This window comes from Dipteris shenzhenensis, chromosome 15 (assembly GCF_047967505.1).
Source record: "Dipteris shenzhenensis isolate YYH24624 ecotype China chromosome 15, Dip_SZ_1.0, whole genome shotgun sequence".
Taxonomy (NCBI): Eukaryota; Viridiplantae; Streptophyta; class Polypodiopsida; order Gleicheniales; family Dipteridaceae; genus Dipteris; species Dipteris shenzhenensis.
The window spans coordinates 3,782,319-3,800,549 of NC_141610.1; the positions used below are offsets into that span (position 1 = coordinate 3,782,319).

General features: G+C 43.2%; 1 protein-coding gene across 1 annotated transcript; it reads left to right on the plus strand.

The window, feature by feature from the left end:
* Positions 1-5,770: 5,770 nt before the first annotated feature.
* LOC147893223 (11S globulin seed storage protein Ana o 2.0101-like) lies at positions 5,771-7,620 on the plus strand. Its single transcript, XM_087386182.1, has 5 exons — positions 5,771-6,025; positions 6,146-6,330; positions 6,414-6,758; positions 6,859-7,079; positions 7,239-7,620. The coding sequence occupies exons 1-5, from the start codon at positions 5,818-5,820 to the stop codon at positions 7,387-7,389; spliced, it is 1,110 nt and encodes a 369-aa protein (XP_087242308.1). The 5' UTR covers positions 5,771-5,817; the 3' UTR covers positions 7,390-7,620.
* Positions 7,621-18,231: the final 10,611 nt, after the last annotated feature.

Below are 18,231 nucleotides of genomic sequence, written 5' to 3' on the forward strand. Positions count from 1 at the left end.
TAGTTGCAATGATGGGCGTAGGAACCCTCTCTTCCCCTCTCTTCCCTCTTCTTTCCCTCTTCTCTCCTCTTCCGTATCTTCTTTTTCCCTCTTCTTTTTCCCCTCTTTCAATCTCTTTTCCCCTCTTCTTTTTCCCCGTCTTTCAATCTCTTTTTCCCTCCTTTCCTTGTCTTCTTTTTTTCATCTTTCAATCTCTTTTTTCCTCTTCTTTTTTTCCCCTCTTTTAATCTCTTTTTCCCTCCTTTCCTTCTCCTTCTCCTTCAATCTTTCAATCTCTTTCCCCCTCTTTTTCCCTCTTTCATGCATAAGCATGAGCATATGTCTCCTTCTCTTATGCTCATGCATAAGCATAAGGATGAGCATATGTCTCATTCTCCTATGCTTATGCTTATGCATGAGCATATGTCTCTTTTTCCCTCTTTTCCTTTCCCTCTTCTTCCTCTTTTCCCCTCTTTTTCCCCCTCTTTCCCCTCTTTCATGCTCATGCTCTTATGCTCATGCATAAGCATATGTCTCTCTCTCTTATGCACAAGCATGAGCATAAGCATAAGAGACATATGCTTATGCTCATGCTTGTGCATAGGAGAAAGAGACATATGCTCATGCTTATGCTTATGCTTATGCATGAGCATATGTCTCTTTTTCCCTCTTTTTCTTTCCCTCTTCTTCCTCTATTTCCCTCTTTTCCTTTCCCTCTTCTTCCTCTTTTCCCCTCTTTTCCCCCCTCTTTCCCCTCTTTCATGCTCATGCTCTTATGCTCATGCATAAGGATGAGCATATGTCTCTTTCTCTTATGCACAAGCATGAGCATAAGCATAAGAGAAGGAGACATATGCTCATGCTTATGCTTATGCATGAGCATAAGAGACATATGCTTATGCTTATGCATGAGCATATGTCTCTTTTTCCCTCTTTCCTTTCCCTCTTCTTCTCTCTTTCCCCCCCTCTTCCAATCTCTTTCCCCTCTTTCATGCTCATGCTCTTATGCTCATGCATAAGCATAAGCATAAGCATGAGCATATGTCTCCTTCTCTTATGCTCCATAAGCATAAGCATGAGCATATGTCTCATTCTCTTATGCTTATGCTTATGCATGAGCATATGTCTCCTTCTCTTATGCTCATGCATAAGCATAAGCATGAGCATATGTCTCATTCTCTTATGCTTATGCTTATGCATGAGCATATGTCTCCTTCTCTTATGCTCATGCATAAGCATAAGCATGAGCAGACAGACATATGCTCATGCTTATGCTTATGCATGAGCATAAGAGAAGGAGACATATGCTCATGCATAAGCATGAGCATATGTCTCTTTTTCCCTCTTTCCTTTCCCTCTTCTTCTCTCTTTCCCCCCCTCTTTCCCCTCTTCCAATCTCTCTTTCCTTTCCCTCTTCTTCTCTCTTCTCCTCTTTTCCCCCCTCTTTTCCCTCTTTCATGCTCATGCATAAGTATAAGCATGAGCATATGTATCCTTCTCTTATGCTCATGCTTATGCTTATACATGAGCATATGTCTCCTCTTATGCATAAGCATAAGCATAAGCATAAGAGAAGGAGACATATGCTCATGCTTATGCTTATGCATGAGCATAAGAGAAGGAGACATATGCTCATGCATAAGCATGAGCATATGTCTCCTTCTCCTTCTCCTTCTCCTCTTTTCCTCTTTCCCCTCTTTGAATCTCTTTTCCTCTTTTCCTCCCTCTTTTTCTCCCTTTTTCCCTCTTTCATGCTCATGCTCTTATGCTCATGCATAAGCATAAGCATAAACATGAGCATATGTCTCATTCTCTTATGCTCATGCATAAGCATAAGCATGAGCATATGTCTCATTCTCTTATGCTTATGCATGAGCATATGTCTCTTTTTCCCTGTTTCCTTTCCCTCTTCTTCTCTCTTTTCCCCCCTTCCAATCTCTTTTCCTTTCCCTCTTCTTCCTCTTTTCCTCCCTCTTTTCCCCCCTCTTCCCCCTCTTTCCCCTCTTTCATGCTCATGCTCTTATGCTCATGCATAAGCATAAGCATATGTCTCTTTCTCTTATGCTCATGCATAAGCATAAGCATGAGCATATGTCTCCCTCTTTCAATCTCTTTTTCACTTTCCCTCCCCTCTTTTCCTTCTCTCATGAGCATGTCTCATTTTCCTCTTTCGATCATAAGCATATGTATTTGCCTATGCCTATGCCTATGCTTATGTTTGTTTTTTGTTTTTGTGTTTGTGTCTATGTTAGACATGGGATCACGTCGCATGTCTGATGAGTACGGACAGCCTCGCAGGAGAAGACATCATGATCTCTATGCTCTAGAGAACTTTGATTCCTCTCAGGCGACACTTGAGGGGACTACCCCTCGTCCGACTCCTCTCGAATGTAGCACTGTGACTACCGACTCCTCTCGGACCTAGCAGTGCGACTACCCCTGGTCCGACTCCTTTCGGACGTAGCACTACGACTACCCCTCGGGGAACTCCTTTGCTAGCAGCACATGGCTTTGTCGGGAGTCCTGATGCGTTTGTAGCATAGATGACCGATGAGGAGGCAGCGAGATTCTTCTCTCTGCTATCTCAAAGGACCCCAACCATTCCCTCTTCTACATCGACAGCTGGACCTAATGCCCATCCGTCCCGTTGTGCCCCTTCGACCGAAGGGTCATCACCTGCGTGTGCCTATCGTAAGGGAAGGAAAAGTAGGAGGGGCCGCTTATGTTGTGCTGACTTGGGAGATGTAGATGAGTCAGCACACTCCCACTACTACTCCTCGCTCCAGAAGCGCTCGCACAGCTTCCACTCGCTCTGACTCTGCCACTACCATCAGTCCTCCTTACCTAGATGAGGACCTCTCCTATCAAATCACGGCTGCCGAAGAGATAATAGAAGATAGAAATGGCAAAGCAGTGATGGCCACCATGAGGCGGTTGATGAGCCATCACTTCAAGAGCGGCATTTCTACCGATTGGCAGTATCAAGATGACTAAAAGAAGCAGGCAGTCATCGATGAATTAAAACAAAAATACCCTAACCCGCCAAATTGGGAGTTTAATGAGAATTATATGCGAGAGCACATGGGTTTGGTCTTGAAGCATCATAGATCAACCTTGCGTACTTCCATCACAAAGGGGATGGCTAAACCCAGCTGGGTAGACAAAGCTGATTGGAAGTTCTTCAAGAAGCAGAATAGGGACCATCTCGAAATGTTCGAGGGTCAGAGGAGGACTGCAAGGAGACGGCTGGACACCGTAGGTACTTCGCACTTTGGTGCAAGCAGACGGTTGGCATTCAAGGCAACCGTGGTAAGTCTACTTCTTCTCATTTAATGTATTGTTCTATTTGTTTTACTACATATTACATGCACTTTATCTAACTCTAACTCTCGTAAATTAGATCCACAGCAAGCTGCAATGGGTCGTTTTCCTATAGATGCAGAGACGTGATGCGTGTTTCACATAGGAACAAAGCCATGGTTTATTAAGCAAGAGGCAATGGGAGCGACGGTCGATTGGGCTAAGGTGGCTGCTCGCACGGTATAAGTCTACTCCTCTCGTAATCTCACTTTTTAAATTGTTTTATTCTTTAAGTTCCAATCTAATTTTCAATTTATACGGTTCACTCTTAGGGTCAAAGCTCGAGCATCCCATCACTGAAGGCGAGCGATCCACAGGGCCAGGGATCAGACGCACGTGACAAGGGTTAAGGAGAAGGCGCAGCTCACGAGGACCAAGGATCAGGCCAACAAGACAAGAACGAGGACAACGAGGATGATTCGAATGAGTAGTACTACTAGTTTGCATATACTTCGCCATGTATGTCATTTTGTATATCCGCTTGTTTGAGCGATTTTGTATCACCCTTTTAGAAAGGGTAATTTTGTAATAAACAATGTTGTATATGTTTGACATGTATATGCTTTTGTTGCTCGATCATTTCATTTGTTCGATCTTCAAGTTGCATGTTTCACATGCAACATAGCTTTTGTAATGCCTTAACGGTCTCATTCCAAATCCTTATTCCACAATGCTTTGGTCTCATGTTCAATTTGAAATGTGTACTACAACTTGAAGACAAAGCTATTGAGTAATGCATAAGTTATGGGTCATGCAAGATACCTATATAGTACAGAAAATTCCCTGCTGAACCTCATCAAAAATGGCTACAGCCAAAGCAAACAATGACCTATGTGGCCGTAAAGCCTAGAGTGGAGGGGGGGCTAGGAGAGGTGCCACGTGTTGCAAGGAAGGAGCTTTTGCTGCATCATGAAGTGACTGCTATGTGGCATTGATCCTCTACATAAAGTTGATAATACAAGGCCACATGGCACCCACATAGGAATAGTCTAGATGCAGAAGCCAAGGAAACTGCACGGATAGATGGGCCAGGTAGCAAGCAGTCCATGTGGCATGGCACAACCAAGGTTGAGAGAGCACATCGGAGTCGAGGTCAAGTCGAGGCCACACAGAGCGCGGAGTTCACAAGGTGCAGAGCTCTGGCACACAAAGAAGATTACAAGCTCGGGGGGTTGCACTACTAAGAAACCCTATGTATCACATGCGTTCAAAGGACCAAGGATATTAAAAAAACCCCTCAACTAAAATTTCTCCCACAATCAAAGCACCCCACTTTACTTATGAGCTAAGTGAATTTTTTCAAAAATGGAACTAAAAACCCCTCCTATTATTGTAAATCTGTTAAATTTTGCAAAAAGTTGAATTAAAATAGCTGCCCTCCTTTTGAATGCACGTGATATACTTTTTTTTTTTTAAATAAACGCCCCGAGACTACAAGAGAGGGTGCAGAGCCAAGGACCAAGAAGAGTGGTGATATGACAATGTGACAAGTGTAACTACAACATAGACTACAAGCAACAAACTGACACATAATAGCTACTAGTAGCATCGAAGCCAGGTAGATCTGGCATGTAGTGCTAGATAAAAGTAAGAACAAATAGTTAAACTTGACAGAGCTAACCCCATACCACTTGGTTCAAGACAAACATGGAGGAGATTTGGCAGCAAACATGTGAGAGAGAGAGAGAGAGAGAGAGAGAGAGAGAGAGAGAGAGAGAGAGAGAGAGAGGCACACACACACACACATACACAAATTATATATGTGATAACTGTGAGAGGTGCTCAAGATAAAATATTCATGCATATATGGATGTCTACCCCCCGCCCCCCCCCCCCACACACACACACACAGAAGGCGTGGGAGGGGGTGGGGAGGGTAGGGTTTAGGGGGGCATTTTTTAGCTTTATCCCTTGATCAAGATCATAAGATCACTCATCTAGCAGAATTGTTGACTAAACTGAGCAAGCAAAGCGGGTCTCCAACCTGTCGTAAACGGGTCATGCTACTCGTTAACTCAATAGGCCATGATTTGGAGACACAAGTTGCAACTTTAAGTAAAGTGGTAGAGCAAGCTCCCTAGGCTACTGGGGACATTGTGTGACTCTAGTGCGATATATATGTTGAGTTTCCTAAGCCCTTTAATGGAGTGGTATGATCACTAGAGAGTCAAAGTAAGACAAAAGGAGGCCCCGTAAAGTCTGGTTGGAACTCAATTGCCTAGAAGGGAGGGCGAAAAGCATACGTAACGCACAAAGGTAAAGCAAACAATTTTTGGGAAAGGAACCCCATAAAAAGAATGCAAAAGGAGGCCTTTGAGGATATGGTTGTTCTCTATATAGGGTCAAAGTTTATCTAATCAACCTTATACGTGCGGAATGCGTGTGTAGTTCATCTACTTCTTCTCCTTCTTCCCTTCTTGCATTGCGACCTTTCCCATTCTGCATATTTCTTGGTGTTGCTTTCTCTTGCTCTTTTAGATGGATTGCTCCTCAGCCCATAGTCACCTCCAGCCTCGCCTCCCCACAGAACTTTTTCGATCCGATGGCGGTTTCTTGGAAGCTTGGACTAGTGAATTTGCCATCCTCAAAGAGGCCCGTGTTGGTGCCTCCAAGCTCACACTCCATCCTCGTGGACTGGCCCTGCCCAAATACTCCGACTCTGCGCAGATTTGCTACGTTCTTGAAGGTAAGCGCTGCTTCTGCTTACACCTTTGGATATTACTCCTCGGCCCGCTTGAAATGCAGCTCAAACTTGGCAGTCTTGGTAATCGATCCCTATGCTTTCCAATGGCCATGACTTTTGCAGGAATCGGCCTCGTGGGTGCGGTTTTCCCAGACAGCGAGCAGGAGTGCGTCAAGAAACTCCGAAAAGGAGACGTGGTGGCGCTACCCTTGGGAACTTTCAACTGGTGGCATAACAATAGCAACGCCAACCTGTGTGTGCTGAGCTTGGGCGACACTTCACAAGCCCATCGACTGGGAGAATATACGGTAAAGCTAAATGTCAAGCTTTCGGTTCGAATCCGTTAGACGCTTGCATGAAAAGCCTCCTCATAGTTTTTGTTTTCCCTTAGGATTTCCACCTCGCAGGGTCCAAAGACAAAACCCATGGAGGGATCATGCACGGCTTTAGCACGGATTTCGTAGCTCAGGCCTGGGACCTGGACGAAGCCACCGTGAAGAAGCTTTTGGAGCGACAAACTGGGGCAGCTATAATCAGTATAGGGGCTGGACTCAACATTCGGGAGCCTATTTCCGAACTTTTGGCCCCTAGCTACGGAGAATTTGTGTATAACTGCGAGGATGCCAAAAAGGACGTGGATGTGAAGAATGGGGGCCGAGTGGCCGTCCTCACGAGCGACAATTTACCAATCTTGAGGCGAATTGGTCTTGGTGCTGATCTCGTCAAGCTCGATCCAGTATGTAGAGCTATGCTTTCAGTGCAGATTTATATATTGCGTACTTTCTCGGGATATCTCGTCTGTTTGCTTGCATGAAATATTTCGTTTCTACAAGCAGGGCGCGATGTGCTCCCCGGGATTCTCAGCAGATGCTGCATACCAAGTTACATACGTGGTGAGAGGTAGCGGAAGGGTGCAGGTGGTGAGCAACGAGGGAGAACGGGTCATCGACGCTGAGATAAAGGGGGGATACTTCTTTATCGTCCCTCGATTCTTCGTTGTCTCAAAGCGGGCTGGCAAAGATGGTTTGGAATGGTTTTCGATAATCACAAAAGAGAAGTATGGTCTGCTCTTTCTTGCAGTGTTATGCGCTATATTGATTGAGGTTGCTAGGAATGTCTTGCTCTCTGTAAGGCAATGGAGTATCGGAGCTCCGATTCGTCAACTGGTTTTGCGTAAAGACGCTCGTGATTTGTGTTTTGATATTTTTGTGTGTAGGCCAATCTTCTCGCATCTGGCAGGGAAGACGTCGGTGTGGAAGGCGCTGTCGAAGGAGGTGCTATGCGCGAGCTTTGGAGTGGACGCGGAAGTGGAGCAGCAGTTCCGCGGTGGGCGCTGCGAGGATGCGATCTTCTTTCCGCCCAAGTAACGAGATGGTTTTAGCAAACTCTGCATGCAGATGATCGAAAGAGTTGGTAAAAGATGAATCGAGCGATAAGATCGGCTGTCTATCATGTGGTGTGTGTGTGTGTTATTCACGAGGGCTTTGCTTAGTAACTAATCGTGCGTGCTCAATAAATGGATCTCTCTCTCTCTCCAATTCCTCCCAATCAATGAATAATTTGGTACGATAAAGAATTATGTTACTTTTGTTATTTGTTAAGGCCACATAAGATCGTTCCATGTTCCATTTTATGGATTGGTCTATTTGCTATATCCCTTCAATGGCTTATGATGTGGATTCTCTTTAGTAGCATATGATAATTTTCTTGTGTAATTTATAAAGCCTTTAAAACTTGGAAACACCTTGTGTAACCCATGAGAATGACAAATATAGGCCAAAGCAACCATCAAGATCATGGTTTTTTAGGATCCAATTTCCAATTATTTTCTCATTATGAGGCACTACACAAGGTCCTTTAGGATTCAATTTCCCTTGCAATTGTTATGAGGCAATACACAAGGACCTATCATATGGTAAATTTTTGATGTAGTAATTCGACAACAACTATTTGCAATTATTGTAAATTCAAATCACATCCCCACTATCATAAGTTCATGATTTGCATCTTTTAGGACTATGATAGATTTGAAAGTTGGTGTTGCTCGGTCCATCGTTTTCATCGGGTTTAGTCTACTATAATGAACTTGATGCATCATAATAGAGATTTTGAACATGATAAGCCACATATTATTCTAATTATACTTAAAGTAAATGGCAGTAAATATTGTCGGTAACGACACATGCAATACACTAAAAACTTAATGTTTCATATGTACAACTTTGCTTCTTTTCAATGTTATCACATTGTCATTAATAATTTTTTTACTTGCATTCAGCTTTAGGTTGAGATAATGTTTATGTATATCTAGACATCTAGACAGCTATAGTAACACCTTAACCTATATCCTATATTACTTATTTTCATATTTGAGAGATCCATCAAGGGTTGTGACACATGCCAGACATATAGCTCCTCTCCTCTTCTTGCTATTCCCTTTTACATGACAAGAACCAGCCACTTCTCACATTCATGCAAACAAGGATTCATGTCTAAGTTTCTCGCTAACTTGCACTCTCTGCTTTTTTATCGCTATGCGTGTGTTCCACCTTCCTCACCCTTCCATCATAGTTCTCCCTCTTCTTGCCCTCCCCTACCTCCTACCCCTTGCACTTCTTTGCTTTGCGCATTCCTCCCCCCCAAAAAAGCTATGCTTGGCCCTTCGGCTTGCCATCGCTCCATCTATGGCTTCTAATGGCTCACTGCGCCTCTTTATATCCCATGCCCTTTTTCTTTATCTTAGTTTCTCTCTCTCTCTCTCTCTCTCTCTCTCTCTCTCTCTCTCTCTCTCTCTCTCTCTCTCTCTCTCTCTCTCGCTCGCTCGCTCTCTCGGAGTCTCTCAATATGGTCAATAATATCAGAGCAATTGTGGAGCCTCAATGATTAGGAAGATTGCAAATAAGTTTCTAGGTGAACAGGAAGCTTCATATCAAAAGATTATCTCTCCATCGAGAATCTAATCATGCCTTGATTCAAGAATTTGCCATGCACCATGGAGATAAGCAGTGGCTGCTCAACTCTCAAGCTACAATTTATACTCTCACTATGGCCCTCATAGGGAACGAACTTGCTCCACTTCGTGTTGCTCGCCCTCTCCTTGCCCTCATCTTCTTTGTAATCACCTTGCAGCTCATGGGCTTCGGCCTCTTTACCAGAATGGAGTCCCTAACATAAGTGTGCTATCCACCCACAAGGTGCTCACCTCTCTCACACAATCTACAATGTTGAATGTCTAGGAAGTGTCTCCTTCACACTTGGTTCAAAGCATCCACCAGCTAACAATTTCTTGCAAAAGCTAGAATTTGGTAGGAACTTACGCTAGTTTGATTGTGCGCACTTATCATTTTCGGCAGGGTTGACAAAAATGCCGATAGTGCACACTTTGGTCTTTTGAAGATCATTTCAGGATGGGCAGAGTGATTTTGATTAACCTAACAGGACATGATGATAGTGCTGCTTGATCCTACCACTGGTCATTCACTTGAAGCCCAAAATTTCATTTTGGAAGATGAGGCTCATCCGTCTCACCTTCGACCATAACTGGCCGAAGGACCAAGGACTATTGGTATGGCTACTTGGCTCCTCCATGGCTTCAGAGAATTGCATTAACACCATCTTTATAGTGACTCTAGATGCATAAGCACGGATGAAAACATAATCTCGTAGATGGTGGTTTGACCATCTATGTTTGCATTCATGCAATTGAAATTTTGCCACCAAGTTTGCGCTTGGTAGACATGCCTTCAATGGTAGCGAGCAGAAAAGCATCTCAAACTCTACCAATCCAATGTCTCATTAGAAAAAAAGGGAGTTGATTTTGGGGCCTTTTAGGGTTTAGAAAAATAGGCTCTAGAACAATCAGAAGAGGCCTAACGTAACATTAGAAAAATACCAAAAACCATGTAAAAATATAAAATAAGTCATATTCAAAATCTTTTTTCTAAATTACGTCTAGCATATGTGATCTTCAAAAGATGCTTTTTTGTGCAGTATTTGATGATTTTGACATCGCCACCAGCACGTCCAGAGCGGGCCAAAATGCCCAAATCGACCCTGGAGACACTGAAAACTGATGCTCAAAGGCTCGGAAAAAGGGCTAAAATGTTCGGAATGGGGGATTTGTACAAAAATGCTTATTGGTCCCCCATTCCGGACATTTTTATCCTTTTTTTAGGCATCTGGGCATCGGTTTTTGGTGTCTTTAGGATCGATTTGGGCATTTTGGCCTACTCTGGTAATGCTGCCGATGTCAGAAGCATCAAATACTACACGAAAAATCAAGGATCTTATATATGCATTTAATGTGAAGCCTGAGTACTAGACTGACATTTTTGTAGTGAGTTTTCGTATTTTATGGCATTTCCCATATTTTGAGTGCAAAAAAAATAGGTAAATAGTGAATTTCTTAGAGGGCCCCAAAATGAGTTCCCTTCTTTCCTAATGACTAGCAGAGTGGGGTGGAGTAGAACAACTGCATGGTTTATAAATAATTAGTTCAAAAGGAGCCCTATCAAAGAAAAGAAATCCAAATGGATATTAAAACACTCGCGAGTGAATCAAGATTTTTAGCGAAGTACTACATAAGAGTCCACAAATATGTGTGTACTCTCATCTAGTAAGAGCTATTAAGTTCCTGATGCAACATGTGCCACAACGAAAGAAGGGCAAGAGTGTCTTCAAATTGGATTTAGACATGAATGAGCACATCTTGGGGTGTCTTGGAGCAGTGGGCGAGGACGACTAAGATAGTACTAAGAAAATGTATGTAGTCTCATTGCAAGGAAACAATATGTCCATTCGTCCTAGAAAATAAAATTTGTATTTGAGACTATGCTTCTTTTTGGTATATCCCAAACAACCACCGTGCTGGTTTTATTAAATTGTTTTTGTAAATCCCAAACTGTAAATCCACCGCGCTAGTTTCCCAAATCAAATCCACACATCCTACAAATCTATTCATCTTGTAATAATAGAAGCAAACCACCGCGCTAGTGGTGGCTATTAATATCCTAGTGCAAACCAACCACCACGCTGGCGATAACTTATCTTATACTACTATCGTGCTATCCCTACACTACTGCCATGCTATCCTAAAATTTGTTGCACAGTTATACTAAAACAGTGCCCTTTAGAGAGCCTTTAGATTGTTTGTTGTTTCGTTAACCGTCAAATTTTATCCCATGCTTGTTTTTAGTATATCCCAATAACTACCATGCTGGTTTTCCATAACGAATCCACGCATCCTACAAATCCATTCATCTTGTAATAATAGAAGCAAACCACTGCGTTGGTGGATGTTAATATCCTAGTGCAACCGACCACCGCACTGGTGATAACTTACCTTGCACTAATCCTACACTACTACCGTGTTATCCCTACACTAATGCCGTGCTATCCTAAAATTTGTTACACAGTGCTATACTAAAACAGTGCACTTTAGACTGTTTATTGTTTCGTTAACCATCATATTTTATCCCATGCTTGTTTTTAGTATATCCCAACAACCACCGCGCTGGCTTCCCATAAACGACACTAACGATAACTTATCCTTCATTACTGCTATGCTATCCCTACACTACTGCCATGATATCCTTCATTACTACCGTGCTATCCCTACACTATTGCCGTGCTTTCCTAAAATTTGTTGCATAGTGCTACACTAAAACAATGCCCTTTAGATTGGTTATCGTTAACCATCATATTTCAACCACCAAGCTACTTAAAACATTTAAGTACTAACATGGAAGCAGGTCGATATAAAATCAAGTATTATGAGAACCATGAGAAAGAGTCCACAAGTCCAAGAAATGTTTGCAAGATTTTTATTTTTTCAAAATACAACAATATTTTACGGCTTAAGGAATTTCCAGACTCCCAACTATCTTATCATCCTCTCTATAGCAAGCATCTCCCAGCTCTTTAGGCCAGTCTGATGCACAATGGCAGACCTCTTCACACACTCGAATTACACACTACTTGCTTAACTCTTTCTGACTTATATGCCCATAGTAACTCCTCCTTTCGCTGGGGGTCATCTTCATCTTGGTCTTTGCGCTCTATACATCTTCATGCCTCTATCATGTCCTACCACAAAAGAAACCTACATCATGAGCTTGACAAGTATCTTAAAGGAGCAAGAAAACAATAGCTAGGAAAATTAATATTCACCATCTCTGTCGACTCCAAGTAATACGCCCACCACCGAAGCATGTCTTCCAGCTATTTTCCTCCTCCTTCTCTGGGTCTATTTCTATGAGGATGCCATCCAACATCGTTTTGAGATAGAACAAAAGCATTCCAAAGTTATTTAAATATGCCATATATTCGTTGTAGGTGGATCAGCAGTACGTGGATCGGTGTACAGTTTGGATTGGTGTAAAGAGTTTTGGGACTAGATTTCATAATGGGCTCTTAGTTGTGTCTGCACTGCACTTAAATAGAGAGAGAGTTCATTAAGCCCAACCTTCTCAATCTTCAGTCTCATGTTAGTTTCTTAATCGAAATTTTTGAGTTCATTGAGCCTGACCTTCTCATTCTTCAGTCTCATGTTAGTGGTCTAATCGAAATCTTTCATCTCACATTAGTTTTCTAATCAAAATCTTTTGTCTCACATTAGTTGACTAATCAAAATCTCTCAGTCTCACATTAGTGATCTAATCAAAATCTTTCGTCTCGTTATTATCACCGCACTGGCATGGATCAAAGGACACTATCTAGTCACATAGCTAAGAAAACATTGCCCAAGTAAACTCTGAAGAAGATTAACAATTCAATAGATTACACACAGATTACATAGATTACATCTCAAAGACTCCTTTACTTTACATTACATCTCAAGGACTCCTTGTTTGAGCTCCCTGATTGCAGGCTCAGCCCTCCTTGCTCCTTTCTAGAATGGGGCAAGTTCCTTTCTGCAAGGGCCGAGTCCCTCCCTTCATGTCACTTTCTTTTTCCTTGATTTGAGCTTCCTGGTTGTAGGCTCAGTCCTTCTTGCTCCTTTCTTGAAGCGCGTTGGTTTCTTCCTTCAGGTTCCTTTTTCTCGCAGTTAGGCTCGGTTGGCCTTCTTGAATTTGAGCTCCTTGTCTTTTGTATCTTTTGCCCAAATGGCAACTTGAGCTCCAGCATCTACTTTCTCGTCGTAGATAGATGTAGCAAGCAAGCACATTTGATCTATCCATGACCTAGGCAATGGCAAATGGCATTCTCTATGTATAGTGATTTTGTATGCACAAACACCCCAAAGCAAAAAATGTACATAGGGTGGTAGCACGCAGGCCATCAAATACAATAGTCATCTATGATGGGAGTATGGTAGACCATGCATTTCGGACCCTACTGCATAGCAAGATAGGCATCCGATTTAACTATTGCGGCCGTCAATACCACAGTCTTGCTCTGTACATGACAAAGTTGCTTCTTGATTCCTTCCTCCCTCATCCTAAGGCTACGGATGTTCTCCTTTATTCCCTTCACTTTTTGCTCACTCTGTGCAGCAGCTTCATCTGAATCCATCAGCATCTATTGAAGCTGCTTAAATTGCTCAAAAACATCTTCATGGGGCCGTTTCCAAGACTTCCACTCTAGTTTGGAAATCTCTCAAGATGACGGATTTCTTTCCATAATTGTCAAAAGCCACGACAAGATCGTGCACACATATATCGTGATCTTCTTGCAGGGTCTTATAGCTTACTCTTTGGACTTCCAACAGTGTTTTAAAAAAAACAACCCTCACCGTGGTTGTTGCAAATTGCTCCACCATGGCTACTGCAACTTGCTTCACCATGGCTACTACAACTTGCTCCACCATGGCTGCTCTGTGCATCCTTCCTGGCTAGGGAGCTTCCTCGTTGTCTTCTCCACCCCGGTGGATCTATGTTGCATCCTTCTTGACCTTGAAGCTCTCTCATAGTTCCTACATCACCTTTTTAGCTTCTGCATTCTCCCTTTTCAGCTCCTCCATCATTTGATATTTTTCAATGTTCAATGCGTTCTGCATGTTGCAGAGCCGTTTGATATCACACTTTCATTGATGGTAATCTTCTGACCTTGATAGGCTAGTTGCCCCTCCTTCACATTTACCTCCTGTACCAGCTTGGTGAAGTTTTGGAGAGCATCCAAATTGCGATTTTGAAGAGCGAGAGAGGAGCTCCCATATGTCACGATTTCAAGATCAGGGGAGAAGGGGCTCTCGCACTATGCTATAGCGGGGGAGGAAAGATTGTGTGAGGAGCTCTCGAACTATGTAGGGTCTATTACGAGAGGGAATAGAAGTTGTAAGAAGAGTGCAAGGGAGATAGAAATGATCAAGAGGGATATAAGATGAAACAGTGAAGGAAATGGAATAGTGGAGGCTTGAGTTCGCAGTCCGATTGCAAGGGAGAAAGAAATGGTCGAGAGGGATAGAATATGAAACAGTGAAGGAAATGAAATAGTGGAGGCTTGAGTTTGCAGCCCGTTGCATGGGAGAATGAAACGGTTGAGAGGGATTGAAGACGAAATGGTTAAGGGAATGGAATTAAATGATAGCCCAACTACACTATCAAGGTGAGAGCCACCATGGCGGTTGACCCGAATTTTGATTATTTTAAGGCCATAGTACTGACTTGCATGGTAATGAGTGATCAGAGGTGGTGGCATCTAAGATTTTTAGCCACGTATGTGGTGGCGGCTAGGACCCACCGGGCTGGCAGCTAATTACCAGCCACTGCAATGGCCCGCAACTACTCAGCTTCCAGTTACCACCACCGGGCTTGCATGTATGATTACTATGAGTGTAGTAAATTACCAATCACCGGGCTTGCATGCTCAAGAGAGTACTAGAGTTCATGGTAATGTGGGATTAGAGGTGATTAGGTTTCATGATTTACTTTTTTGGAAAAAACTGCTCAGTGGTGGTGGAGGCTATCATCAGCCACGTCTATCATGGCTACGATTCCATCAGGCTGGCAACTAAAATTACCAGCCATCACCACTACCGATCTTAAGCATGCATGATTGCTAACGAGTGTAGTAAAAATTACCAATCACCGAGCTCACATACTCAGTAGAGTACTAGAGTGCATGGTAATGAGTTTCATGATTTACCTTCGTGGAAATTACTATCCGGTGGTGGTGGCTCTCATCAGCCACGTCTGTCGTGGCTAAGATTCCATCGAGCTAGCAGTTAATTACTAGCCAGCGAAGTGGCCTGCTCACCCACCACATGGCATCTGCTTCATGATTACCAGTCCATCTGGGGTGGTGCCTAAGATTCCACCACGGCAGCCTGCAATTAATATGGATGGAACCCCGAGCTCCAGCCACCACAGTGGCAAAAACTTTACAATATATATGAGATCCATGGCATTTGGCATTTTACTACATTGCTCACATTCATCCCTTCTCTACTACTTTGCTCCACACGCTCTGTTACTTTGCTCCATACCCCTCCTCCAGCTCTTTTCCTCCCCTGCTCTACTTTGCTCCACGCACCCTTCTCCAACTCTTGTCACTCATTTACTCCCCTACTCATCTGCTACCCACCCACTCATCTTTACCATGTCTACCACCACCCCCCTCGATGGTCTGTGATCCCAATGTTATTTGCTTTCTCATATAAGGTGATTGTGTTGCACTCACCTGGGGTAGAAATGCTAGCACTAATGGAGACCCTTCGTTCCCATAGTCGATTCCACCCACATCTGCATGTCACCACCTTAGATGACATGCTCACAAAGGGCCCCTTTTTGGCTGTGTTGTATGGGTTACACCTAGATGTCGACGAAGGCCTCAGTATTTTGAGAGCAGAGTACTCTCGACTTGTTGGGGGGGTCGTAATCTGAATCCTAGAAATGTGCATGGTCTTCGGCCTCTTTGATGGAGAGGACGTCTTATCGGAGAGCAACAAAGAAAGGGAGAACACCGAAAACTGTGGGTGCTAACTCACCCAAATCAAGGTAAGCTCTTATTATGTATGTATGGTACAAAGGGGTATATACTAGGCCATTGGCCCTTACCCCAACAACCTCCCACTTAAAGGCCAATGCGCCTTTAAGGGAGAAGATGGGCATCCTAATGTCATCCGACACCCATCAATACTCTGCAATGTGCAAACCGCTCTGAGGAAAGACTCTTTGTAAGAAGATCTGCAACGTTCTCATCTGTGGGAATCTTGACAAGCTGGATGCACTTGTCCTCAATCACCTCTCTGATGAAGTGATACTTCACATCAATATGCTTTGTCTTCGCATGGAAGACAAGATTCCGTTCCAACTGGATGGCACTCTGACTATTACAGTGCAAAACTCGAACCTCTCTTGCAATGCTCAAATCTCCCACTAGACGAGTAAGCCATATAGCTTCCTTGCATGCCTCAGTAGCTGCAACATACTCTGCCTCAATGGTAGACAAAGCCGTACATGGTTGCAAACGAGAGACCCATGAAACTACACCTTCAGTAAATGAGAAAACATATCCTATAGTAGACCTCCTGGTGTCTACATTCACTGCAAAATCAGCATCTGCATATCCAACAACAGATGTGTCCTTCCTTCCAAAGAAAATGCACATGTTCTTTGTACCATTCAAGTATCTCATGATACCTTTCACTGCCTCCCAATGCTTCTTGCCAGGATTTTCCATATACCTGCTAACAGCTCCTACTACAAAAGCAATATCTGGACGTGTAGCAATCATGGCATACATCAAGCTTCCTACTACGGATGCATAAGCTATCTTTGCCATTTCAGCCTTCTCCTCATCTGACTTAGGGCTGTCTGCTTGGCTGAGTTTCACATATGGAGGCAACGGAGTACTTATGGAGTTCTCCCTCTTCATATTGAAACGCTCAAGTACCTTGCTAATGTACTCTTTCTGTGACAAATGAAGGAGTTTCTTGTTCCTATCCTGAACAATCCTCATGCCAAGTATGTGACTAGCATCACCCAAATCCTTCATGTCAAAGGTCCCATGCAACCTTTTCTTCAAGGCATCCACATCCAAAGTAGATTTCCTAGCAATAAGCATGTCATCAACATATAAAATCAAAATAAGAAGGCTACCATCTGATGCCTTCTTTGTGTAGAGACAATGATCTGTCTCACTCCATGTGTACCCTTGGGATCGCATAAATGCATTAAACTTATGGTACCACTCCCTAGGAGCCTGCTTCACCCCGTAAATACTTTTCTGAAGCTTGCATACCATCTGTTCTTTGCCCTGCATAACAAACCCCTCTGGTTGCTGCATATAGATGTTCTCGTGAAGACCTCCATGTAGAAAAGCTATTTTTACATCCATTTGGACAAGCTCCATGTCCTCTCTGGCAACCAATGCAAGCACTATACGAAGGTTAGTCATCTTCACCATTGGGGAAAAGATCTCATCAAAGTCAATACCCTTCTCCTGCTTAAAACCCTTGGCTACCAACCTTGCCTTATACTTAGGCAATGCATCTGCTGGAGACATCTTCAGCTTGTAAACCCATTTGCATGGCAATGCATGCTTTCCTTTGGGAAAATAAACCAAATCCCAAGTAGCATTCTTCATCAAAGAATCCATCTCTGACTGCATAGCCTTTTCCCACTTATGCTTGTCATTCCTAGACATAGCATCCTTAAAGCATGAAGGCTCACCACAATCTATCAACATGACATAATCTAGAGATGGAGCATATCTATATGGAGGTTGTGAGACTCTAGTGGAATATCTCAACACTTGCTCACCATGAGCATCTTGCTGTCCCAACTGATTTTCCTACATAACCTGAGGTTGTCCACCTAGATGTAGCTCTCCCACCTCACGATCTATGGGCTATCCATGCCCTGCATCATGTGGAACAGGTTATGCATGCCTCTCATATGGTGGTTGTCCATCCTCTTGAAACACCACTCTGCATATCTCAACAGTCTTTTCTGGCTTCTTGTGCATCTTGTCCTCATTAAAGATAATATCATGGTTGCGTACTATCTTCCTGGCCGCTAGATCCCACAATCGGTATCCCATCTCACCTGAATCACCATATCCAAGAAAAATGCACTTCCTTGACTTTGGATCAAGCTTGTTGTGTTTTTCCTTAGGGATATGAACATAAGCTTCACAGCCAAATACATAAAGATGCCCATAAGATGGTGGCTTGCCTAACCAAACCTCTTCTGGCACTTTCCCATCTAGTGCATTACTAGGCGATCTCTTGATAAGATATACTACTGTCTTGATAGACTTAGCCCAAA

Coding starts and splice junctions, on each gene's coding strand:
- LOC147893223 (XM_087386182.1), top strand. CDS start 5,818: ATGGATTGCTCCTCAGCCCATAGTCACCTCCAGCCTCGCCTCCCCACA. Junction 6,331..6,413: donor ATCGACTGGGAGAATATACG/GTAAAGCTAAAT, acceptor GTTTTCCCTTAG/GATTTCCACCTCGCAGGGTC. Junction 7,080..7,238: donor TCGATAATCACAAAAGAGAA/GTATGGTCTGCT, acceptor TTTTGTGTGTAG/GCCAATCTTCTCGCATCTGG.